The following is a 25664-nucleotide window of genomic DNA, read 5'->3' as shown; positions in this document are numbered from 1 at the left end:
TGGGTGGGGATGTAGAAGACGGGAGAAAACAGATGGCTGGCACCACCAGCCGGCACGGTGCTGGGCACCCGAGCAACAGCCTGATGTCCCTTGGGCTGCAACCCGTGGGCTGTAACATGGGGTGTTGCAAGGCGTGGAGGTCACCACGAGGAGAAGCCCACATCCTCTCTGTGATGCTGTTGGGATGCTCTGGGTCATGGAGCAGGGGTCTGCTTTTCCTCACAGCTCTTGGCCATCACTGGGTAGGCACCACAAGAAGGACATCTCTTCATCATCCTAGGTTCCGTGGCACTCCTGGCTGTGTTTCCTCTCAGTAGTCTGTAGGACCATTTGCGGGATTGCTTTAGAGCTGACAGTGAAGATCTCAGGAGGATCTCCTCATGCTTGCTTTGGTACCCCGGTCATTTATGGGTGTTCCTCATGGGACAGGCTGTAGGGCTCCATCCCTGATGCTGGTCAGTTCGCTGACACAGAGGAATATGCTTCTGCCTCGGCCACTCGTAGAGGACTCCTGTCCTTTCCCCAGTTTATATATATTTAAATAGATAATATAGATATTAAATAAATAAATATATAAAAATATTTAAATAGATATGTAAGCTGAAATTTGTATATAATTGCTTTGCAGTGCAGCCTTATTTTGAAGAACTGAGGAAACGAAGCTTTTCGGTTGGAGGGAGGGGACAGGGTTGGGCTTGCTGACATTTCTTTTGTTGTAATGTCGTGTAGGTTGACTGCGAAAAGGAGGGAGGAGGAGCGTGTGGAAGGGAGGTCAGATCCTGCCAGGGTTTCCTGGGAGAAGAGGTGAGTGGTGATGGCTTTCAGCACCCGTAAGCCTAGAGGTACCAGTCCTTCTGGGCTTCCCTGCACCCTTTGGGTGAGACCTCCTCTGTTGAACCTCCAGACTTCAGTTTTGTTACGGGTTTCCCTGTATTTTGCCTCTTCAGGGCTGGTGGGAGGCTTTTATACTGCTGATTTGTTTGGGGGTCTCAGAAGGGCTGGAGGGTATCTTGAACGTGCTGAGGTCTGCACATCACACAGACCTTGTTTCTGGCTGTATTTGGGCTTCACAGCAGGGCACTTTGCTCCTCTAGATTTAGGGACCTGTGCTGCAATTATTTGCAACTGAACCAGTCCCTCTCCACCAGCCTCCTTTTGCAGACGTTGAAGGGAAACGGATATTTTTAGGAAGCGCCTGACCCTGACCTGCTGTAGGCATCTGCGTGGGGTGAATCATTCCCTACAATACCTGCTTCTCCGCACTGTCAGCGCAGCAGGGACGCCTTGTTTGGGTGTAGGGTCTGAAAGGCTTGTGTAATATCTGCACCCTGCGTAGGAGAACTGGAATTCAGGGTGCTTACCAGTGGCTTGGGATGTCCAAACCCACTGGATGAAAGCCTGGGCCTCTCCTAAGCTGCCCTTAAATTTTCTTCCAAGGTTTGGACACAGCCTGCATCTGTGAGCTACTTGTTTCAGCCTGCTCTCAGCGTTTGTACGCCCTGACTGGCAGCGTAAGTACGTTCCTGAAGGGTAGGGTATCATCACCGAGGCAGTTTCAGTCCAACTGGGTCATCTCTCGCTGGCTGCAGCAGTCCCAGTGGGGACCAGCAAGACAGGTCCAGCGCCAGGAGATGACTCCAGCCCCAGGAGCCACTGCATGGAGAGCCCGGGGAGGCCGCTGGGGCTGTTCATGAACCTCCTGGGAACCAGCCCAGCAGCCACTCTGGCCTCTGGGTTTAGAAGTAACGTGTCTTGTGGCTTTTTGGCTGTGGGAAGGTTTGGAGCGATGCTTACCCTGTCCCTATGGGAGACCGACACCTGTAGTGGGAGCATCCGCATCCCAGTAACTTGGCCGCGGTGCAGAAACCGGCAGGTGTGATAACGTGGAGAGCTGAGACCTGCATGTCAGGGCTCTGTTAGTAGCACCTCACTCGAGAGTGTTTGTGCGCTTCGTTGCATCTCCTGCGCAGGGGGAATTCCCTCCAGCTATCTGTCTGCCATTGCTGGGCTGCCTCCTCTGCCTCACCTCCTCACTGTAAGCTTTTGCTTTTCGGGGGGACAGGAACGGTGTTTTCTGCCTGTGTTTGCAGAGTGCTCAGCACATGCTGGCTAGTCCGTACTCAGTGTGGATAAATAGTGAGTAGAAAAGGTTAAAACTCAGCTGTACAAGCTGTTGTACCTAAGCAGCTGCAACTCTGGAATACTTTTGATAAGCTTCTGGTTTTGCTGATGCCCTCAATGTGTTCTCAGGGTGCAGCCTGTTGCCCTGTGTTAAGAAAGAGGGATTGATGTTGGTGGCGCATCCTGAAGATTGTCACCTTAAATCAAGGAACAAGTATAATTTGCTGCAGTACATCACTCTTGTTTAAAGTGGGCAAAGAGAACACATGTGTGTGTTTTTCTGATATAGAGAGTTTCTTCTTCAATTTACTATTGGCTTTTCTGTGGTACTAGTCATCGGGCTGTTTTCACTGCAGCCCTGGAGAGAGGCAACGCTCCCTTTTATAGGGAAGGAAACACTGTCACAGTGAAACTGCGTGGTCACCGCCCTTTGTCTGAGCCCTGAGTCAGGGACACATACATCTTCTGCCTTCTGTCTGCCTGCCTTGGGGACCAGAAGATGTTGCAGGGACTCATGGTGTCCTTGGGTCTGATGCTTGCTTCTGCCGCTGGCCTCCCCACTCTCAGGTCATGCCTCGGTTCTCCGTCCATAGAATAGGATAAACTGAGTCTTTGGGGTTGTGGTGACGATCACATTAGGACAGGCGATACAACAGAGAGTCCTAGTGCTGTGTCTAAGCAAGGGTTTCTGACGAAGAACCTCATTTTTATTTGGCTGCTGACCGCCTTTTCCACGATGAAGTTCACTCCAGTTGGCTTCCCTTCTCCATCCCTCCTTTTTTGGAAGCATCTTTGTGCCGGGCTGACACCTCGGACATCAGCGAGAGCATTTGGGGCTTGGAGATACGGAGCTGCCGAGCCCGTGACCCTGGTGTGAGGCTTTCCCCTTTCCGTGGGTTTGGTTTGCTGGGATTCTTTGGGATTCTGGGACAATGTAAGCAGGAGAATGTGCTCATCTCCATCTTCACCAAGATCAAATGAGCAGCCTGCCTGAAGTGAGGAGGTTTTTGCAAGTCTTAGTGACACTGGCTAAATATTCCGAAGAGGTGTGAATTCGGGGTGGGTGGAGGTTCGCTCTCTCGGCTTCCCGGCAGCTAAAAGCAGGTATTTACTTAACCGGGAGTTGCCCTAAATGCAGAAAATAAGGATGCAAATGACCTGTGAACCATAAAAGGAACCATCTGAATGCCCCTTTCTGATACTAAGGAATACCTCCACCCCATGTAATTTGCATGAGGCAAGCTGATCAGCCCTGAACAAGGCGGTGGGGTCCAGCATGGCAAGGGAACTCTGTCAACCCTAAGGATCTTGCAAAGAGGCAAAAAAGGGGGCAAAAGCCAGAGGCCAGGCTGGGAGATACAAAACACGAAAGGATGGGCTGTGGTGATGCTGCCCCGATGGGGAGCTGGGTCTTGGGGCGAGCGGGGCACTCAGAATCACAGAATGTTCGGGGTTGGAAGGGACCTCTGTGGGTCATCTAGTCCAACCCCCGTGCCGAAGCAGGGTCACCTACAGCAGGCTGCACAGGACCTTGTCCAGGCGGGTCTTGAACATCTCCAGAGAAGGAGACGTTTCTTGAATATCTTCAGAGAAGGTGCTCAGGCACACGCAGCGTTTTCGTCAGCGATTAATTGCTAACAGCGGCTAGTTGGCACTTGTGAGGATAAATGTTCCTCCATATTTCCTGGTAGTTCAGCTAAATCAGCGCCCGATCCCCAGTACAGAAGTGCGTGTAGCAGCTTGAAACCTTCTTCGATGAATGCAGCCTGAGGATCGCTGGGTGGGCAGAGCTTGCTGAGCTGCTCCCCCTTGGACTGTTGCAAGCACATGATTAGACTGATTAGTTCAAACCTACCTGGAACGGCTTTTAGGCTGTGCTTTGCCTCGTGTTTGCTGCAGTAGCAGTACACGAATCCAAGCGGTTGCTGCAGCTCAGGGGGTAACTGGTTAAGCGGTGGCATCCCTTACCTGGAGACCGCTGTGGGTTCGGGACGGTTGAAGAGGGACTTTTCACAAGGGTGTGTAGTGACAGGACAAGGAGGAATGGCTGTAAACTAAAAGGCAGATTTAGATTAGATAATAGGAAGAAATTCGTCACCATGAGGGTGGTGAGGCACTGGCACAGGTTGCTCAGAGAAGCTGTGGCTGCCCCCTCCCTGGCAGTGTTCAAGGCCAGGTTGGATGGAGCTCTGAGCAGCCTGGTCTGGTGGAAGGTGTCCCTGCTCATGGCAGGGGGGTTGGAACCAGATGATCTTTAAGGTCCCTTCCAACCCAAACCATTCTGTGATTCTATGATTCTGTGACCCTTCCTGGCCAGCGTAGTGATGCTGAGCGTGGTGGTGAGCAGCGCTGAGCTGTTGCTCTTCCCGTCCTGCCCCGATTCTGCTGCGGACAGATTTTACACCCAAGCTAGGCTTACACCCAACCAGGGCTTTCAGTGAAGTTAATTTTTTTGCTGTGATTTGGACCTGTGGACATGCCCCATCGAGCACCGTCAGTTCAGCCGTGGCTGCAGGTGGCTGGTGCCCCCGCATCGCTCGCCTGTGCTCTCCTGCGGCATGACATGTCCCACTTCATTTCATTGATACTTTCACTAATTTTCCCGATGTTAATGAGCACTTCTTCAGCATCCCCCCACATACATAGCCAAGACGCTGACTCTTTCACCGCGATGGTTAAATGCTGATTTGTTTTGTGGGCTGCTCCTCCCCCTTTCTGATTTCCCTTGATATGTGCAGGATGTGATGATAAAAATCTGTTTGAGCTGTCTCCTATTTCCGTCTTTTCTACTTCTTTAAAGTAGCTTCGTGGGGTGATGAGTGTGCGCGTGGATGCCTGGATGGGGAGGTGGGGAGGGAGCAGCAGGACGGGCAGCCGCACGCTCTCTGCAGGCTCCAGCCTTGTCCGTGTGGGCATCCAGAGAATTGATCAAAGGCTTTGAGGCATTACATCCTCTCAGAGCCATTGCTATAAATCTGGAAAAATAAATGGTGACAGGCTGGTCTTCCCTCAGCTGCTTGCATTTTCGTCTTCTAAGTTTCATCTGCTCCTCATCAGTGGCTCCCAGCATCGTCTGGGCCAGCTGGCAAGTTGCCCTGTTCGGTGGTTGCACGTGTCCGTGCCTAAAGAGAGCACGGCATCAGTACAGACTCGTACAATCTTCTTTGCGAACTCCATGATGTGTACGGCCGTGTGGGTCTTGTGTGTTCATGGTGGGATTCAGTAGCAGACTCTACAGCTACCTGAAAGGAGTTTGTAGCGAGGTGTGTGTTGATCCCTCCTCCCAAGTAATAAACAATAAAACAAGAGGAAGTGGCCTGAAGTTGCACTACGAGAGGTGTAGATTGGATAGTAGAAAAAATTTCTTCACTGAAAGGGTTATCAAGCATTGGTACAAGCTGCCCAGGGAAGTGGTGGAGTCACCATCCATGGAGGTATTTAAAAGACGTGTAGATCTGGTGCTTACGGACGTTGTTTAGGGGTGGACTTGGCAGTGTTTGGTTTGCGGTTGGACTCGGTGATCTCAAAGATCTTTTCCAACCAAAAAAATTCTGTGATTTCTGTGCTTCTGTGATATTCAGTTGAACCAGGTGTTTTGCATTTCTTTTTTATTATTATTATTTTTTAGGTTTTCATCAGTGGGTTGTTGAGTTCTGCTGCTCCCTCCTAAAGTTAATGGTGCCTATGGATGGTTAAATCACTTGCATATAAAAAGGCTTTCAGAGGTGGTTTGTATCATCTGTATGGTTTTCTTGAGTGTCTTCTTAACCCCACCATGCCTTTGCCTTCCTTACCATGCACAGAGCTTCCCTGACCTTGGTGTCTCCCCAGGGTGTGCACTGTGCTTCCTGGGAAGCTTGAGAGGGTAACAAGGGGAACTGAGGGAGAGCATCCAGAAGTGGTCCACCGTGGGGTCTTGGGATGAGCGGAGCTGGGGGGGAGGCGGGGAAGTCCCAGGGAGCAGCTGGGCCATTGGTGTGTCTCCTACAACACAGTAGGACCCAAAGGAGAGCCCCTGACACATTGGCTGGGAGGGACAGCGGCAGGTCTCTAGTGCCACCAGCACTGGGGGAGGACAGCCAGCACCTCCAGGGATGGAGATGTCCCCACCTCTCCGGGTGACCCTTTTCAACACCTTGCCTGTGACAAAGCTTTCCCAGCGTGCTACACGATCCTCCCAGGCCACAACTTGCAGATGTTGCCCTTCGTTACACAGTCTGCTGTCTTGGCTGCAGTGGGGTGGGTGTTGAAGGGTTTGGGAGGAGGCAGGGAGAGGTCTTCTCTGGGCCAGTGGTGGGCAGCAAATGCATCTGCAGCGTGTCCTGCAGAGAGGGACATGACCTTGTGGGGATGTTTCTCCTTAGTAAATATGACCACTTTGCAGAAAACTGTGTTCATTTTCTGAATTATGAAGCTGTGTATTGAAAACCAATATTGAATAAAGGGGGCCAGGAAGGATTAATTATTAAACTTGGGGCATATTCTGCTAACTTCTGAGTACTCTGGTGGTAAGGTTTCTTAATGATAGCCCTGAGACATCACTGCCCGCTCTATTGCAACCTGCAGCCAGGCCAGTATCGCCTTGGGGAAGGTGGCACGCTCGCTGGAGCCAAGAGCCTGGAGGGGCCTTGGGGTGCCAGTGATGGGGCTGGGAACAAGTGGTGCCAATGCACCTTCATGGAAGGGAGGATTAAAAACTGGACAGCAAAACATGCAAACCAAAATGCCAAATGGCTGCATGTTTTGGGTTTGCATTTTTTATTTGCTTTTGCTCAAGTGTGTTTGCCTGAATTTGTCGACTGGATTTCCAGATGAAGAGGACCCAAGAGGTCTTTAACAGCAATAAATGGAGGAAAGGGTTGCACTTGTGAGAGGGGGTTTATTGCTCCAAGCAGACATGCTGAGAGCTGCTGACTGGGAATGAGATGGGTGGTGGGTTCCATCTTGTCGTTCCTCGTGATCATGACAGGGAGAGCTGATGTTCCTGTAGACTGGCCATGCGCAGTGACATGCCAGTAATACCTCATTACTGGGTTGCATCCTTCCATGGGAAGGCATCAGAGATATGTTGTGATAGGGATTAACTCATTAGACCTTACTGTATAGATAATGCTTTACAAATGATCTTTTCCTGAGAAGATATCCTCTCTGGGTGTAGTCCCAGAGAGCACAAAGTAGATGGTTCTGGCTATTTTATGTTACTCCCAAATGCCTTGGTATTTTGGATAAACAGCTGAAGCTGCAACCCTTTCCCTGTGCTCTTGGCAGTGATGGTGCCGCTGGTGTGGGCAGGGCTGCCGAACAGTCGAGCAGAACCAGGTGGGAACGGGGCAGAACGGGCATTCCTCGCGTCCCACTGCTGAGAAGTTGCAGATTCCCAAGTAACTAGCAATAGGATGAGAGAAAATGGCCTCAAATTGCATCAGGGGAGGTTTAGATTGGATATTAGGAAAAATTTCTTTACTGAAAGAGTGGTCAGGCATTGGAATAGGCTGCCCAGGGAAGTGGTGGAGTCCCCATCGCTGGAGGTGTTTAAAAAATGTGTGAAAGTGGCACTTTGGGGCATGGTTTAGTAGGCATGGTGGTGTTGGGTTGACAGTTGGACTTGATGATCTTGGAGGTCTTTTCCAGCCTGAATGGTTCTATGATTCTGTGTCTTGGCAGTGGGGGAAAATGGATTGTTTTGCTGAATTGATTGTTTTTATTTCTATAACAGTTGTGCTTAAGAAAAAAATATAAATCTTGATGCTTCTTAGGATTAATTTTTATGTTTTCTGAGAGCAGAAATGAAGACTTTTAAAGCAGTTTCATTTTCCAAAAGGGGCAAGAGCCCACGCTTGAGTGTGGGGAACCCCGGTCCTGGTGTTGCCACGTCCTTCCCATGTCACCTTAGACAGGTCACACAGCCAGACCAAAAGTGTCCAAAAGTGTGACTTGGCAGTGAGCGCTGGCATGCTTGGAGATGTTGTATCAGCATGACTGTGCTGGTTGGAGCAGGTATTTGCTTGACTTCACTGCTCCTGAGTGGCTCTGGGTAGGAGTCAGGTGAGGTTAGGTGAGATGTCTGAAAAAAAGTGATTTCTAACGTAAGCTCCACTAAGGTTCAGTGGGAAGAAGGGGAAGAAATGATGCTTTTGAGCAGCCTGTTTCTCCATGGACCATGGAAAGTTTCTAGACAGCTGGCTTACGTTACATGCCTAGCTTCTAGATAGCTGAGGTTAGGGAGAGAGGAGTCCCACCTTTTGATTTCTTGATGTCTCTGTTGGTTGTATGTAAAATCAGTTTAATATTAAGTACTTGTTTCCATGAAACAGAGGATAAATATGAAATTTGGAGTTAGCGCCTGGCTACAGCAGCAGATGGGTTACTGTGGGATAACGGACTGATCTTGGCCATGGGCAGCATCTTCGAAGCTGTCAGCATGCCAGGGGTTAATGAACATGCTTGGGTTTCTCCTGATGAACCAGTGTGTTGAAACTTTGAAAGCAATTTTACTGCCTCATGCCACCACAAACCTTTTTATTTAAGATGTTCCTTCCATGAGGCTTCAAGTAGCACCCATGTTGGACTGAAATCAAAATCTCCAGGAGAGATTAGGACAATTTCGCTTGAGGTTTCTTTTGTGGTTGCTTGCAGGAGGAAAAAAAGACGGTAAGATAATGAAGGTCATCACCTCACTTCTGGCTGCCAGGAGAGCTCCTCCGGGGAGAGAGGGATCGAGTTACCCCGTGCCTGTAATTCATCCCTCGTGCCCACAGCCAACTAATCCAGCAAAACTGTGGCGAAAAGGATGGGAAAGTTAGGAAAAGTTTTTTGCTGTAAGCTGAGCTGGGCGAATGATGTTCAGAGCCACGTTGGTGTCTCGGGTGCAGATTTCTCTTCGGAAAGCGCTGGGGAGGGATTTTATCCAAGTTTTTGCACTAAAAGTCCCGATGTCCGTGGAGTGTGGAGCAGAGCGTGCCTCTTCAGATGCACCGTGCTTGCCCCTGTCCTGGTGGTGGGTCTTAGTTTTTGGGTGCGGTGATTCTGATTATGTTTTGCACTTACTGTTGCTCAAAGTCAGTGTTGCCTTTATTTGAATTTGATTAATTATTGTTTAATATTATAATGGGCTTCATTACAGATTAGTACTACCTTGCATTTATTAGTTTTACCTTTCTAGAGGAATCGTTAAATGCTTCCAAGCCCTGGGATGCCCATGTGCCCCCTTCCATGCCCTTGGGCACATTATCCAATTGTGATAAAAACCTCCCAACCCATTTTCATTCATTTTCAGCCTTGTTTTGCACCATAAATTGAATTTTATGAAGGCATTGAGCTAGCTACAGTACTGCTCTATTGTAATTTATATACATTTGATATTATTGACATTTTTGCCTTATCTGGGTCAAGTCTCAAGGATGGGATCCTGGCATTCCCTGCCAACATTACTTTTTGTCTAGTTAATGTAGGACTAGCTTTCAATGAATGGATTTTTAAAAGTTATTTCTGAGGTTCTGCTGATTTTTGCTGTGTCAGGGCTGCATGATTTTAAGAAAATCATCTTTCAGCAGCAGGCTGGCTTGGACAAGATGCTGCTGCTCTCAATTATGCCAAGAAAATAATTTTCTGCAATGGCCTAACACATGCAACCCTAGGTTTTCCTGGGATATCTCCCATGGACTTTCTGGATGGTTTTTCTCTTGTGAGATCTGACTTAGTCGTCGACTGTTGTGGTATGTGGGGCTCCAAGCCAAGAATATCCACTGTTTCTGGAATGTGATCATTACTGTTGAAAATAGACTTTTCTTCCATGGTCTGACAAGATTTTGCCACTTCTCTAATAAGCTAATTTTATCGCTGCTTTGGCATCCATATTCCTTGGTGTTATTTTGGTATAAAATTTATATATATATCTTATATATAGCTCTGTGCATGAACATGTTAGTGTATGTGATTTATATACAGCCTGTCTTGCTGTCACAGGGGAATCATTCTCACTCTTGTGGTGGGATCTCGGGTCGGATGTGTCAGGTCCAACCAGTCCATTGCCAGACCTCTCTGTGACATGTCCTAGTTCGCTTTCCTTCATCCCCAAATAAGATTACTGCTCCTCCTGGGTGAGGGAAGATGTGAGCCATCCAACACCATTTCAATTGCCTGTAGGTGAGGGGTGCATGGGCTTTATAGCTGCCAGTTGGAAGCCCCCAAATCTCCGAGTTGGCAGATGCTCCATGGCCGCATGTGTGCAAACAGGTGTGGGTCCACAAATGTGTCAAAACATATATAGGAAAATGGCTTTAAAAATAGGGTTAAAAATGCCCTGAAAGAGGAGGGGAGACGTGCTGGACTGTGACCAGGGTGCTTGCAGCATCACGGGCATGGAGGAAGGCTGGAGGCAGAAGCTGGAGTGTGCTGGTGAGATCACAGGGAGGAACTCTACACTGGATGGGAAACTCAAAAAGAAAATCTTGACTGGGATATGGAGATCATTAATATCTAAGATCCAAGTGCGAGGCCCTGCAGCTGAGTCGGGGAGACCCCCGCTATCAATACAGGCTGGGGAATGAAGGGATTGAGAGCAGCCCTGCTGAGAAGGACTTGGGGGCACTGATGGATGAAAAGCTGGGCGTGAGCCAACAATGTGAGCTCACAGCCCAGAAGGCCAACGGTGTCCTGGGCTTCATCAAAAGCAGCGTGGCCAGCAGGTCGAGAGAGGGGATTCTGCCCCTCTGCTCTGCTCTGGTGAGACCTCACCTGGAGTACTGCGTTCAGCTCTGGAGCCCTCAGCATAGAAAAGACATGGACCTGTTGGAGTGGGTCCAGAGGAGGCCACAAAGATGATCAGAGGGCTGGAGCACCTCTCCTATGAGGAAAGGCTGAGAGAATTTGGGCTGTTCAGGCTGGAGAAGAGAAGGCTGTGGAGAGACCTTAGAGCAGCCTTCCAGTACCTGAAGGGGCCTACAAGAAAGCTGGAGAGTGACTTTTTACAAGGGCGTGCAGTGATAGGCCAAGGTGTAATGGCTTTCAGCTGGAAGAGGGTAGATTTAGACTGGATGTAGGAAGAAATTTTACAATGAGGATGGTGAGGTGCTGGAACAGGTTGTGCAGGGAGATGGTAGGTGTCCCATCCCTGGCAGTGTTCAAGGCCAGGCTGGATGGGGATCTGAGCAACCTGATCTAGTTGAAGGTGTCCCTGCTCACCGCAGGGGTTTGGGCTCGATGACCTCTAATGGTCGGTCCCCTCCAACCCAGGCTATTCTATGATTCTAATAGGGGCAAACTGGTTTCTCCGTTGTTTCTAGCACACCTTACTTTGCTACTTTGCTTTCCTAGTGTGCCTGCTAGGGTCATGTGCATGAGCTTAATAACAGGGCAGAAGGACTCCAACAATGCCAGCATGCTTTTGGGGCGAAAGAGGAGCTGTAGTTAACCACGGGTCGAGTCACAGAGGAAAAATGGAGCCTCGTGGTCAACTTGAACCTGAAGGAGCTCATGGAGCAAGATGCCCAGTTAACGCAACCATCTTTTGGTCTGGCTTGGAAGAGGACCTTCTCCTTGAATGGACGCTCATGGCCTTTATTGTGGTGGCATCTCTTTAAGGCCTCTGCATGGTCATGATGGTATCTACCAAGGAGGTGGACACCTGGTCTGTTGTGACTGTGTCTGTTTTACATATTTGCCTAATGTTAATCACAGTCCAGCTGAATTGTGATGGGCTTTGTTGTGGGCAGGTAAAGGTTTCTAAGGAACTCTGGAGTTTCTAGACTGATGACCTGAAAACAGGTGCACAAAAATGTGCATGGCGTGGAATGGAGAGGATGGTTTGTTCCTTTGACACAGTTGCGTTTTTCCTAGGAGGAGGAGGAGGATACAAGGCTGCTGACATTATTAGAGGTGAATGTGCCATGTACATTGACTGCCAGTTTTGAGGTTGTCAGCTGAGGCAGGCGTTACACCAGAGCAGGGTGTGGCCGCCTCCAACAAGGGGCTTGGTGCGTCTGATATGACAGGGCAGGCTGTCAACTGGATTTCAGCTCAATTTTGCATCATGTTGCTGGGCTGAAGGAAGAGGCAGCTCTTGGTCGAAGGAGCATTGCAGCTGGCCACCAAGCAGGGCCATGACTGATCAACGCTGGCGGTCCTCCATCCCCTCTGCTGGTGTTGTTACTGATGGTTGGATCAATAATACTATTTTTCTGCAAAAGAGGAGACCTTACAGCTTGATAAGAGGCCAGAAAGGTGTTAAAATGTTGAGCCTGAGTTTTGTCACTAAATGTCATCCTCAGCTGGCGAGAGCTCTGAAGCTGAAAAGGTTTCGGCAGTGTGAAATTACTGAAGGGGGAAAACATTCCACGTAATAAGCTTAATATTCACTCAAGCCACAGGGAGTTCCAATGGGATCCTGGGGTGCATCAAGAAGAGTGTGGCCAGCAGGACGAGGGAGGTTCTTCTTCCCCTCTACACTGCCCTAGTGAGGCCTCATCTGGAGTACTGTGTCCAGTTCTGGGCTCCCCAGTTCAAGAAAGATGAAGAGCTACTGGAGAGAGTCCAGCGGAGGGCTACGAGGATGAAGAGGGGACTGGAGCATCTCCACTACGAGGAGAGGTTGAGGGAACTGGGCTTGTTCAGCCTGAAGAAGAGAAGGCTGCGAGGGGACCTTATAAATGCCTACAAATATCTGAAGGGTGGGTGTCAGGAGGATGGGGCCAAGCTCTTTTCAGTGGTGCCCAGTGACAGGACAAGGGGCAATGGGCACAAACTGAAGCGCAGGAAGTTCCGTCTGAACATGAGGAGGAACTTCTTCCCTCTGAGGGTGACGGAGCACTGGAACAGGCTGCCCAGGGAGGCTGTGGAGTCTCCTTCTCTGGAGATATTCAAAACCCGCCTGGATGAGGTTCTGTGCAGCCTGCTGTAGGTGACCCTGCTTCGGCAGGGGGGTTGGACTAGATGACCCACAGAGGTCCCTTCCAACCCGTACTATTCTGTGATTCTGTGACAGGTCGGTGAGTGTATTGGCATGAGCAAGCCTCCCAAAATCGCTGTGGGTCGCATCGGCCAAAAGGGGATTTTCCCAGGTTGGACCATAGGTTCTGCAAGCGAGGCAGATTGAATATCGTCGTAGCTGCCTCTGCAGGAAGGCTCTGGCTGACACTGTGGCAACAACACTCAAAATTATGTATTATTTCCTTCACAGACAAAGCTAGGACAAGAAAAATGTCTTGTGTCAACCTGGCCTTTGAAATACAAATGAGTAAGACCAGCCTCACTTGTAAATGTCATGGTGTGCTTTGTGCGTTCGCTTCATAATGCGGCTGCTTTTCTTTCCTGGTTAATGCATTTTCAGGCTTTTGCTTCAAGTGATGCTTTGACAAAAGGGAAGGGAGAAGAGAAGAGAGTCACCGTGCTGCGTGTGGAGTCCCGCAGGGCTGTGTCCCCACTGGGGAGCTGCACCGACCCGGGGTCAACTTGAAACCGTCGGCACGGGCACTGTGCTCCTGTGAAAGCCCAGCTCATGGTGGAAGATGGCTTTTTCTATATGCTGGAAGTCCCACTGAGGGTCTTTTTGCATCCATCTGTCAGGTAGTGTGTGCTTGCTTGCTGAAACCCATTCCTCCTGTTGTAAGGATGAGCTATCCTCTACTGGACCACCAGCGAGCAGCTGCGCCTGGCCAGCCGGGCAAGCTTGCCGCAAGCCAGAGCACTGCGCTTGTCGTATTGCCGTTGGGGTCAGCTCTGCTGCCTTTGGCATGATGCAGTTTTGGGGTTTGTACCAACCCATGCAGCTTCTTTGAGGACTTCTTCCCCTCAAAACTGCATCATGACCAGAGCAGGGTACGTTGCTTCCGAAGAGAAGCCAGTTACGGAAACAAATTGTGTTATTTTGGGTTATGCCACGATGGGCTGGCTGGTTTTGATGATGTTTCTGTTCTGTCTGTGATTAACCTGATGGCGACAGTAGAACAAAAAATAACATTAAAAGTGAATAAAACCCTCAGAACGGTATTTTGGATGCCAGAGGATGCTCATACTCAAAATGTAATTGTTGTAAACCAATTTGATGATTAGTTCAAGCCAGCTTTACAGACTCCTGTGTGAGCAATGGACATTTCTGTGGAGCTAATCAGAAAGAACTGCAGTTTGTTTTACCATGAGCAAAAATAGCTCCCAGACTGAGAACAATGTGTAACAGCAGTGACTGGATCTGTTGACTTAGCCAGAAATACGCAACCAGTTAAAAAAAAAAAAAAGAAAAAGAAAAAGAAATAATCATCTGGAAATATCTCACAGGCCTCTGAATCAGTGCTGAAAATCTCTCCAGAGCTTTACTTGCAGTTGGTGAATAAAGCTGTTGAGAGGGGTAGCGGGAGTGCAGCAGTGAAGGAGATGGTCTCTGTGTGTAGGTGGACCAGAGAAATGCCCATCCTCCTCATCTCTTGTTCTGCCCATCTGCAAGGGCTGAGCATGCCAGGCTGAACTCAACACCATGCCTTTTTGCTTCAGTCTGAGAGAGGAGGAGGGAAGCCTGTGGGCAAAAAATAGAGTCCTGGACAAAATTTTTGGCTGATGAGTTTTACTAGATCAGAGCTGTTTCCTGAGCATGACAGAGCCCAGAGAGGGCTCATCCATCCCAGCTCAGATGCTGCAGGGTTGCAGTTCAGACACCCATAGCCAGCACTGCACAGTGGGTAAATGAAGTGACCTGCCTGGCACAGCAGTGCTTGGTTGCCCCAGTGAAGGGTTTCCCAGTTTATCCCATCAAACCTGCATTACGCAGAATTTGAGGTCTGGGAGATGGACTGTGCTTTCCCCAAATTCATGCCCATCTGATGGCAGGTGAGGGCTGGGAGCTGGGATGCACTTCCCCTTCTCCGCCGTGCTCAAGGGGAGCTCCATGCCCTGCCTGCATCCCGAACCAGGGCTGTTTCTCTGGAGGATGCATCACTAATCCAAACCATGTGGGTCTGGCAGGGTGTTGGGGTACTATAGTCTTGCAGAGATGAGCTGGGAGCTCCTGAGATAGTAGGAGCCAACAAGGATGCTTCTGTGAAACACCCCAAGGGAAACAAGGGGTGTTCCTCTATGAAGGTGACAAGGCCAACATGCACTCGCAGCCCAGAAGGCCAGCTGTATCCTGGGCTGCATTAGGAGAAGCGTGGCTAGCAGTTCGAGGGATGGGATTCTGCCCCTCTACTCTGCTCTGGTGAGACCCCACCTGGAGTCCTGTGTCCAGCTCTGGAGCCCCCAGCACAAGAAGGACATGGAGCTGTTGGAGCGGGTCCAGAGGAGGCCACAAAACTGGTCAGAGGGCTGGAGCACCTCTCCTATGAGGAAAGGCTGAGAGAGTTGGGGCTGTTCAGGCTGGAGAAGAGAAGGCTGTGGGGAGACCTTAGAGCAGCCTTCCAGTACCTGAAAGGGACCTACAGGAAAGATGGGGAAAAAATTTTCAGTAGGGCTTGTTGCAGTAGGACAAGGAGTAATGGCTTTCAGCTAAGGGAGGGTAGGTTTAGACTAGATACAAGGAAGACATTTTTTACCGTGAGAGTGATGAAACACTGGAGCAGGTTGCCCAGAGAAGCTGTGGAGGCCCCATCCCTGGAAACATTCAAGGCCAGGTTGGACAGGGCTCTGAGCAACTGGTCGAGTTGAAGATATCCCTGCTCACTGCAGGGTGTTTGGGCTGGATGACCTCTAAAGGTCCCCTTCCAACCGAGTGCATTCTGTGATTCTGTATGGTGTGGAGGGGACAGCCATCACGTGCATCCCCTCTGGCTGGTTGCTATGCTAGCTTGCAGTGATTTTTTTCCCCCCCCCTCCCGCTGTTTTCAGCATTTTACTTAAAAACATGAACAGCCTGGTGTTGTGTAGCAGGCTGCCGGGGCAGTTGCTCATCGCCACGATGCTTGACCACGGGGGATACACGCGGGGCCGATGCTCCAGCCCTGCGTCCGGCTGCCTCCCTGTGCATGACTGTGATTTAAAAAAGTGTGGTGGGAGCCTTCCCAGACCGAAACAAGCTTCACCTTCCCCAGATCGGGTCAGCTTTTTTTTAAAATACTCCGCTTACACGGATTGATGTCTTTCCAGGAGCCTGGAGTCGGGATAGAGACCCACAGCCAGAGCATCTGCCGGAGCTGCCTGGATGAAGCATCGAGCCTGCTGCTTCCTGGGCAGGAGCCTGCCGGGCAGTTTGCCCATCGACTGCCGGTATTTAGTGTGGTAAAACAGGGGTGTATAGAAAGGTTTAGCGATGGCAGGGCTGTGCCAATTTACTCCGTCACGTTCATGAAACAGATAGTGGTGGTGTTTGAAGGGAAGTGTTGAAATATTCCCCGTAGCACCTTACAGACAGCCGGTGCGAATGGTGAGGATTTACTGTCCCCTCTCTCCGTTTCTTTTTCTGTGTCCTTCGCTGCTGCTTTCGACTGTGTCTGCTTCGTGTTTCTTTAACTTTTTGTTCACTTAAGAACTTCCAAGGCATGCTGTTAACTTTAAGGAGTTTAAATGCTTTTGCCTCTGCCGCGGTGAGCGGTGCATGCCGGTTGAATCACTGCTGTTATCTCAGGTTTCCCCCTGTCTTCCCGCTGGCTGCTTTTGATTTCAAAGATACATTTGGTGAAGAAAAAGGAAGATTTCCACAAAAATGCCCATTGCCTCTCCGATGCTTTCAAGTGTGACTCCTGTTGAGCATCTGTCCGGTTTTACCTTAGCAGTTAAAAGCTGATTAAAGGAGCAGGAATCCCGATTTCAGCTATTTTTATTGTACGTCTGACTTTCCGTGCATGCTACTTCTGCAGGTAGATGTTCATCAGACTGGTTGGTGATGGTTGCAGGCACTTTCGGGCATGCACACGAGCCAGCAACATCACTGCCTGAGCTGGGCACCGCAGCTTTTCTTTTGGAAACTGGGAATAGTTTCCAAACTTTCCTTTGGAAACTGGGAATAGGTCCAGATTTACTACTCACTGCACTTTGCCTCCCTGTGATCTCTCCTCTCTTCTCCTCCCAGATTGCTTTCCATTTCTCAGCCCTGCAGCCCACACTAGCTGGGTGGGAGCTTCGTGGGCTTCTGCACAACACTTCTTGGGCTACCACGCCAACTTCCTTCGGTGATACCCCAGGGGACAGTGATAGCGGTAGATACCTCCCCTCTCAGATAGCAATACCCTATCAACCCAACCCTCTTGCTGGATGTGTTGCCCACCGTTTGTGGAGATGGCCAGCAGAGTCCTTCGAAGCCTGACCATCACCTCATCCAGGTGGAACCTCTTTTGGATGTGAATTTGCACATGAGGGTTGGTTGACATTAGGTCTGAAGCTTTTCCAAATTGTCGTGTTTGGAAAGCATTCCTGCTTTGTGGAAGCTGCAGGGAGTCACAGCCTGAAAGCTGCTGCTGTAGCCAAGGCCAACAAGTGGGTGGTGTATGGGGTCTGCAGGTGGAGGCTCCGCAGCCATGGTGTCACCCCGATGGTGGCTGGGGTGAGTCACCTCCAGCATCTCCTCCCTTGGGCGTGGGGGCTTGGTGGCTCTTCGCATGCTGCTGTGTGAAATGCTCAGGACTGTGCCTGTGAGCGGGTCTCCAGAGATGCCCCATGTGCATCGCTGGGTTCAGAGAGGAGCCGTGCTTTTTCAGGTGGGTGAAGCAGTAACCAGATCAACTGTGACCCCACTGAAGTAATAATTTCTGAAGAAAATGGTATTTAAAAAAAATTAAAATAAAAATAGAAAACGAAAAATCAAACTGTGAACTGTTTTGAGATGTTGCTGTTGCTGCTGCCTGGGGATGAGCCTCCAGCGGTTTGCAGTGCTTACAGGAAAGGGATCTGGGGAGAGGAGGAGTTTGGGTGGCTTCAAGTACACAGAAGGATACTGAGGTAGAAGAGTTGTCCTTGGGAAAGGTGGATGTAAAGCCACTTGGTGAAAGAGCGAGAGGAAGGAGTGGATTAGATGGGTGTGCTGGTTCATAAAATGGTTTATTTCTTAGATTGCAGATGCCTCGTACTATTAGCATCCGAATGGCTCCAGCTGGAGTCAGTGTCTCTCTGAAAAGCAAAGAGCAAAAGAGGTGTGGGAAATACTACATTTCTTTTCTTCTTTGGTGGCTGAATATATTTGTCCGTAAAGTTGAGTTATCAGCAAGACCGTGTGCAGCTTATTTTGGGAGCACTGTTCCTTTGAAATACAAGGCATGTATCATTTTTTTTTGCTGTGCTTTTTTCTTTTTTCTCTGTTCTTTCTTAATACTCAAACTTGGTTTATGCAGAATACAATAAAAAACAAAAAAACCTGTAGCCTAATTTCTTTTACACCCACCGTTCCCCGAATTGTAAACCAACAGCGTCAGTCACTGACTGTGTCGCTCCTCCTCCGTGTGAACCTGCTCCCAGGCAGCGAACCCGGGCGCTGTGCTGTTTTCCACTCCCGTGCCCTTCTCAGGCGCTGGTTACGTGACGGTTACAACCCGTTGCTGGCACCGCGGGGCGAGCTGGCAGCGTGGCTTTGATCCAGGTCAGCCCTGGGCGTTCAGTTGCCTCTCTGTGGGATGGGGCTGAACTCGCCACGTGAAGGTTACGTTGCCTTGCTGTGCTTGGGCCGGCTTTGCGCTGGCTGCGGGAGGACGGATGGTACCGGGTCCGGTGCAGAATTAGTGGGGCACATGGTTGATGCCTGAGGTGGCTTTAGCCGGCACCGTTTTTGAGCAGACCTGGACGGGGCGAGCATCACCACGTCGTGCCACCTCGCAGAGGCTGCAGAGCTGCTGAACTGCGGCCTCAGGTCTTGTGTCAGCAACAGATTACATTATTATCCACAAATTACATGGAGTTTTTGTTTTTTTTTTTTTTTAAAGTGAGTGAGTGGATTTTACTGTGTCATTTACCAAATTATTTTCATCTCAGCTCAGATCGTTAATCCAGTGAATCGTGGCTTCACGCTGCTTGGTTTGCCCCCACGGTACTCACTTTACCTGCCTTTCCCTGCCTCTGTAGCATCCCCACACTGCAGTGAGGCTCCTTCACACCCTTCCCGTTTATCCTCATGTTTTAATTTGTGCTACTCTTAGACCTCTTGTTACCTTCTGCCATCCTCACTCTATCTTCTGATGGTTTGGAAACTTACTTGCCTTTTTTTTTTTACTGCTTGGTTTTCTGCAAGTCTCTTGTTCTGTACTGCTTTCTTCTGTATTTGAACCATCCTCTGCATACTCATGTCTTGGAGTGAAGCCACAATATAGAGAACCACCAAAACTTTCCTAGAAGAATAAGAGGTCCGGTGATCTTTTCCATCAGAAATCTTCCAGAGTCTGCAATGTCTGAATTCATAGAATCCATCGAATCATAGGTTGGAAAAGACCTCTAAGATCATTGACTCCAACCATCCACCCATGACCACCATTCCTACTAAACCATATCTTGAAGTGCCACATCTACACGTTTTTTAAACAACTCCAGGGATGGGGACTCAACCACCTCCCTGGGCAGCCTGTTCCAATGCCTGATCACTCTTCATGTGGTCCATGGGACAGAGATCTTCAGGGACCTGCACGTGGGACATGGTAGGGACGTGTTGGGCCATGAGCTCCTGTATGCTATAGCTTGGTGTGTCCCACTTTGCTTCCCGCACAGTGCTGGTGCCCATCTCCTGGTGTCACCGGTGGCTTGTCCTCCCTCCGCTGCCCGGGGCCACTGGCGTCTGTGGGCAGGAGGAGCCAGCGCATCCCCTGCCCGCTCCCCTCCTGTCGGACCCCTCCGTTTGCCTCCAGCCCCTCTGTCCTTCGCCGTCGCTTTGGCTCCTTGCCTGTGCTGCCGTGGCACAGAGCTGTGTGCCAGCCCCTGCCCTGACTCAGCCCTGCTGAAACATCCCTGCTCCCTCGCCCGGGGCTGCGAATCTCTGGCTGCTCCTTCAGGGCCGTTTCCGATGCCCGGTGAAGTCTTTCCACCAAACTTGTCCTTTCTGACTTGGTCCTTGCCTCCCCACACCCTGACATGGAGCGCTGTCTGCCCGCGCCGTCGCTGTCTATGCCCTGCAGCTGCAGCCACCGCTTTGTCCTTTGGAGCCTGGCCACGCAAGGGACACGTCGTCCTGCTTGACTGGGGGTGGGATGCACGGCACCATCGTGCCAGCTTTACAGGTGACGGCTGACCTGGAATAAAGCCTGGACGTACAGAGTGGGTTTTTTGTGCAAATGCAAGTTATTGCTGATAGACAAGTTGTGATGAATTTAGTTCAAGTAAAAGCAACCTCAATGAAGTTATATGTATTAAATAAAATAAAATAAGGTTGTCTGTTGGAGAAGATGGCTCATGGAGCTGGATCATGGCCATGTTGCTGATGAGCAGCAACCCTGGTGCCGGGAGGCAAAGAGCCCAGAGGGCAGGATCCCTGGTTCAGATCGACGGAGCGGCGGTGGAGCCACACCTCAAATCTGTCAGAGCCCTTTCTGGAAAGCCACTTCAAAAAGGGCATTTTGGTGTGGTTTAACGAACAGAAGAGAAAGCCCAGCATGAGGCACGCACAGGTTGCAAGGCAGGAGTTACCAGCTGCAAGCATCTGCAGGAGTGAGCAGAGCTTCGTGCTCCCGTACGCTTCGTACCATGACATGAACGTTCCTGTCTATTCACTTTCCCGCTGGAGTGTTTTGTGCAGTTTTCAAAGCATGGTGTGCATATTCTCTTTCTCTTCTCCTAGACTAAGCAGACATCTTCTCCTTTTTCGTAGCTGGTTTCTTCACGCAGAGGTAGGGAGTGTCAGAATATTTTTTCAGAGATAAACGTGTTTGTCTGGTCGGGGAATCTGGGGATGGGCGATATCTGAGAGTAGTTTCTGCTCTTTGTTTGAAGCAGCTTGGAATTCTTAAGGAAAACCAGAGGTATTTCCCTTAGGTTGAGCTACTTGCAAGTGTTCTGCCAACCAGGCTGAGAAACCCCAAGCAGCACCAAAACAGAACCCAGCACCATTCTCTTCAGCTGCCAAATTTGCATCTGATTTGGGGTTTTAATTATAGGCAATTTCCCGAAAATAGAATGAGCATTTTATGTATTATATATTATCGTCTTCCCTTGCTCCTCCTCATCATCCACCTCTCCCTTGCTCGTTGGCCATGGGATGGGCTGTTCTGGGAGGTGTTGGGCTGTCACCATTCCTGCCGCCGAAGGGGACAGTACCGCTGACTTCTCCAGCCCTCCTCAGCCCTTGTGCTGGCTCCGGCACCGATCCATCCATAGGTCACTGTGCTGCTGTAACGTGAGCTTTGTGTCCACACTGGGTGAACCTTCTGCTGGTCAGTGGGATGGGTCAGCTCCTGGAGAGGTTTGGTGAGCACCAGGGCCAGCTGTGGCTCTTTGGAGATGGGGAAAGGGTAACTGGGTTTTGGAAGTGATGAGGCGTTAGACTTATGACACATCGTGGAGCTGAATCATGTGTGACAGCCCAGTCCACCTCACCCAGTGGGGTTGCATTCGCATGATTTATAAGATAAAAAGGTTGGTTGGTTGGTTGGTTGGTTGGTTTTTTTTTTTTCCCCTCTCCAAAAAGGTCAACTGCCTCAAGAGTCTTGAAAGCACCGAGGTGTAGAAGGTCATTGATTGTTTCCTCTAAACTGTCTTGAAACTGGTCCAAGCCCTGCTTAGATAAACACAGCATAGGGTATAGTTATATTTCAACAGAAAGGAAAAGTCTGGTACACTATTGGCTCCTTTTATTTCAGTATATGGTTGTCTTGTCACCCATGTACGTCTAGAAACATGATTTCTGCTCATGTGTTTACAGAGGTGATCAGGCTAAACGTGGTTGAGCCTGGTGGCTGCTTGGATGGTTCATCAGACACTTCCAGGTGCCATCTGTACACAAGGACTTTGGTGATACAGCAAACAACTGTTTTTCTGCCTTTAAGGGACACGTTATTGGAGGTGCCTTTTGATGATCACTCAGGATCTTAAAGCCTTTCTTTGTACATTCACATTTGTCTTCGCATTGGCTAAATTTTAACTCACTTTCTTCCCTGTGAACAATTTCCTTTTTGTTGAATAAACTGTTTCTCACAAACCATAGCAATGAGGTCACTGCTGTTGTGGGGGTCTTGGTTGGTTTTGGTGGGTTTTTAGCAACTGTTTCCACCCAAGAGTGGATTTCCCTTCATTCTGCACCTCCTAACTGGTTCTCTAAACCTTTCTCACCTTGTGGGTTTCTAAATATGTTTCTTGGTGGAGGTGTGGGATACTTTCAAGGAAATCTAAGTCTGCTGACAATAGAGTTGTTTCTTGTGTTATTTTCCACAGACCCATACAGTATGGTACATGGTTCCCCAAGGACCAAATGGCTCGAAAGCCGCCTTTTGAACAGGGCAGAATGGTACACTTGTTGACTTAAATCTGTTCTTTCTAATAGTTGCTAATTATGTTTATTAGGAATTTTCTGGCTCCTTGATGATTTATAACCCATCCATTCTCATGTAACTGTTGTGGAGGACAAAAGCAAAAGTCTGGTTGGCATTTGCCCAGGGCAATCACTTTGGGCATATGAGTTTGGGCAGAGTGCTGTACTAATGTGGCTCTGTGGCTTTTGTCTTAAGCTGGATTGAGTCCCAGTTGGCTCTGGGCACAAGCAGAGCAAGCCCAGGTCTGTCTGCACATGTCTAGGCAGACACATCTCACTTGGATCATGTGAAATCCCTGCTCAGCAGAGCCTTAGAGGGACCTTCTCGCCTTTGGCTGTACCTGTCATCTGTGTAGCACTGGATGTACAAAATAATCAAAGTGAGCCTGCGGATGCCTCAGTGTAGTGTGAAATTGCTGCATTAATAAAAACAAAGGGAGTTGTTTGTGTTCAACCAAGGAGAATCTTGCTATTTCTCAGAGAACAGTGCTTTCAGCCTTGCACTCGTCAGAGAAAGCCTGGTCCAAAATGCTGGTAGCTGACCTACAGGACAGGTGATGGCAAGGCGGTAGGCAGAAGCTTTTGCCCCAAAAACATTTTCATGTGCGTATGTGCAAAACTCCGGGTGTGAGCGATGAAATGCTTCCCACCGGGGAAGGCAGAGCGTGCCTCCTGCAGTGCAGACGCCGTGGGGTCCCTCCGCAAGGGGCAAATCGGTCCCCAGTCTGCAGAGATGTGGCTCAGCCCCAGCGAGGAGCGCCGAAAGAGACAGGAGAGCTCTCACTTTCTGTCTAAGGTCTGTAAGGTCTGTGGCTTATGCCTGGCTTCTCGCGTTACAGCATCGGTTCAGGCCAAGTTCAAATAAAGGGTGAGTGAGAAAGGGGGGAAAAAACCCCGCCCTGCTGCATGTGCATCTCCTTTCTGTGCTGCAACGCACAGGTCTCGTGTGACCAGTCAGCGAGCCGTCGGCACCGGGCAGCGTGCCCAGCCCTGGAGCCTGGCGGAACAACTCGCCTTGCCAGCCTCTTCTGGACAGCGGAGGAAAAGTCACCTCTGCGTGGGCTTGTGGGTTTTTCTTTCAATGTCTTTCAGTCTGCTGGTAGCATCCACAGAGCCGTGCAAAGCTGTGACTCTGTGTCAGAGCTGCCCGGCGTGTGAGCTGTGATACTCGCAGGTTGTGGTCCTGGCTGGTTGAAAATCTCCTTGGTTTGATAGCAGAGATGCTGGTGCACATGTAGGGGCCAGAGCTGCGGGCAGACTTTGGACTGGGATGCTCAGGGCTGCCCCTGCACCTGGGGCTGAACGACAGCAGGGGCTGCTTGGTAGTGGACACCTGTGGATGCCAGAAGTGGAGGGGTAGCTAAGATTCAGAGATCCAGACCAGCTCATCTGGTCCTTGGGCGCACAGTGACACTAATGAGGAAAGCCTGAGAGACTTGGGTAGTTTAGCTTGGAGAAGAGAAGACTCCAGGGAGACCTTATTGCAGCCTAAAGGCTAATACCTAAAGGGAGCCTATAAGAAAGATGGGGACAGACTTTTTAGCAGGGCCTGTAGCAATAGGACAAGAAGTAATGGCTTTAAACTACAAGAGAGTACATTCAGACTGACTATAAGGAAGAAATTTTTTACAATGAGGGTGGTGTAACACTGGAACAGGTTGCCCAGAGAGGTGGCAGATGCCCCATCCCTGGAAACATTCAAGGTCAGGTTGGACGGGGCTCTGAGCAGCCTGATCGAGCTGAAGATGTCCCTGCTCACTGCAGGGGGGTTGGGCTAGATGACCTCTAAACGTCCCTTCCAACCCAAACTGTTCTACGATTCTGTGACTATGTGGTTCCATGATTCTATGATTTCCAGTCTAGTAGAGAGAATGTCACTCAAGTGCAACCATGGTTGAGCGGTTACGGTTGAGTAATCAGCGTGAACCTTGTGCTTGCAAGCAAGGACAAAGCTGTGTTCTTCCACACATGCAAGAAATCAGCATGGGATGTCTCCATTGTTACCAGGAGTGATGTGTCAAGAGAGGTTAGCAGTAACCAGTGAGAATGCTTTGTGCTGTGCTTTGCTTGGGAACAAATAGGATGTTTTTGTAACTATCTGTAGCAACAGGGCACCTGGATCTTGGTCCACTGTGAAATGCCCTCAGGTAACTTCATGGCAACATTACGCCAGGGGACATCTTGGCCATGTTCTGTGCTTTAAATCTGAGGATCATACCTAGTGAAAAGAGATGTATCAACCTTGATGGATGTTTAAATGTGTTATTTACACCACTGTGACACTAGGAGCACTAACTGTGCTCCCAGAGCCTGTCATTCTTTGTACAAATGCTGAACCAAAGGCTGTCCATCCCCCAAGGAGCTTACGGTCTGGATCAATGCCAGAAGGTTGTGGTTGGGTCCATGCAGATGGAGGAGTAAAATGAAAATGTTAGGGCACTATTGATCATCTTGACAGACGTGTCTCAGGACAGCAGCAGCCTCACTGTTACTGAGTTTTCTTATAAATGTCAAAGCAAAGGAGAGTTTTGATGAAGTCGATGGAGTGGCTTGGCAGACATTAGAGAGGAATTCCTACCAAGCCAGATAGGGGCAGGAAGGGAGAGAATATCGTTCAATAGCAAAGATAATTTCCACTGGCTGGCCCAGGAGACCAGCTTCCTAAGTAAAAGTCAGCATTGTCAGAGTCAACAGCAGATGGTGGGTACTCTAGGGCATGGGTTATGCCTTGAAAGTTAGGGAGCTCTTGTACGAGCAGACAGGGAAAGAGAGGAGCCTTGAGAAGGTGAAATGGGATAGAAAACATGACCTGTGTGGTGGCATACTCTTTGGTCGGTCAGGAGAACCGATGGACGAAAGAGCATCGAAAAGATGTCCTGAGACTTAATTTTGAACACAGGAGACCAGTCTGGAGTAGAGAGGAGAGTCTGTGACGAGGAGGGCTAGATGTGTGTTCCTGGTGGAGGTGAAGGGGAGGTAGAGAAGGACCATGGCTGGAGGCACAGGGCCCGTGGGGAGGGAAGCCTGACGTTGAGCTGGAGGGTGATGAAGAGGTAGGAAGGGAGAGTTTTTGGAGTTTCTGGAGAGATGAAAGGTGGTGCAGTCAGAGGCAGGTTTGAGGAGCCAAGGCCTAGCAGAGGGACCTTTGGATTCTGACCTTTGGCTAGGGAGCCACTCATTTTTTCAGTAA

General features: G+C 49.7%; 1 protein-coding gene across 11 annotated transcripts in view; it reads left to right on the top strand.

The window, feature by feature from the left end:
• The window catches only part of LOC142360815 (uncharacterized), a 173040-nt gene that overhangs the window by 66255 nt on the left and 81121 nt on the right, over nt 1-25664 (top strand). For 5 of the 11 annotated variants that reach the window (XM_075415561.1, XM_075415565.1, XM_075415559.1 and 2 more), the window contains exon 4: nt 730-804. Coding sequence is in view for 3 of the 11 variants with exons in the window: in XM_075415565.1 (XP_075271680.1) it covers nt 730-804 (75 nt within the window). In the remaining 8 variants the exon portion in view is untranslated. Of the gene's footprint in view, nt 1-729; nt 805-1437; nt 1512-13447; nt 13684-16188; nt 18422-25664 lie in introns of those variants that run through there. The other 6 variants (XM_075415567.1, XM_075415556.1, XM_075415557.1 and 3 more) reach the window with 5 other exon arrangements.

This window comes from Opisthocomus hoazin, chromosome 3 (genome assembly GCF_030867145.1).
Source record: "Opisthocomus hoazin isolate bOpiHoa1 chromosome 3, bOpiHoa1.hap1, whole genome shotgun sequence".
Lineage (NCBI taxonomy): Eukaryota > Metazoa > Chordata > Aves > Opisthocomiformes > Opisthocomidae > Opisthocomus > Opisthocomus hoazin.
Note: the sequence above shows the minus strand (reverse complement) of the source record. Positions and strands in the feature narration are given on the sequence as shown.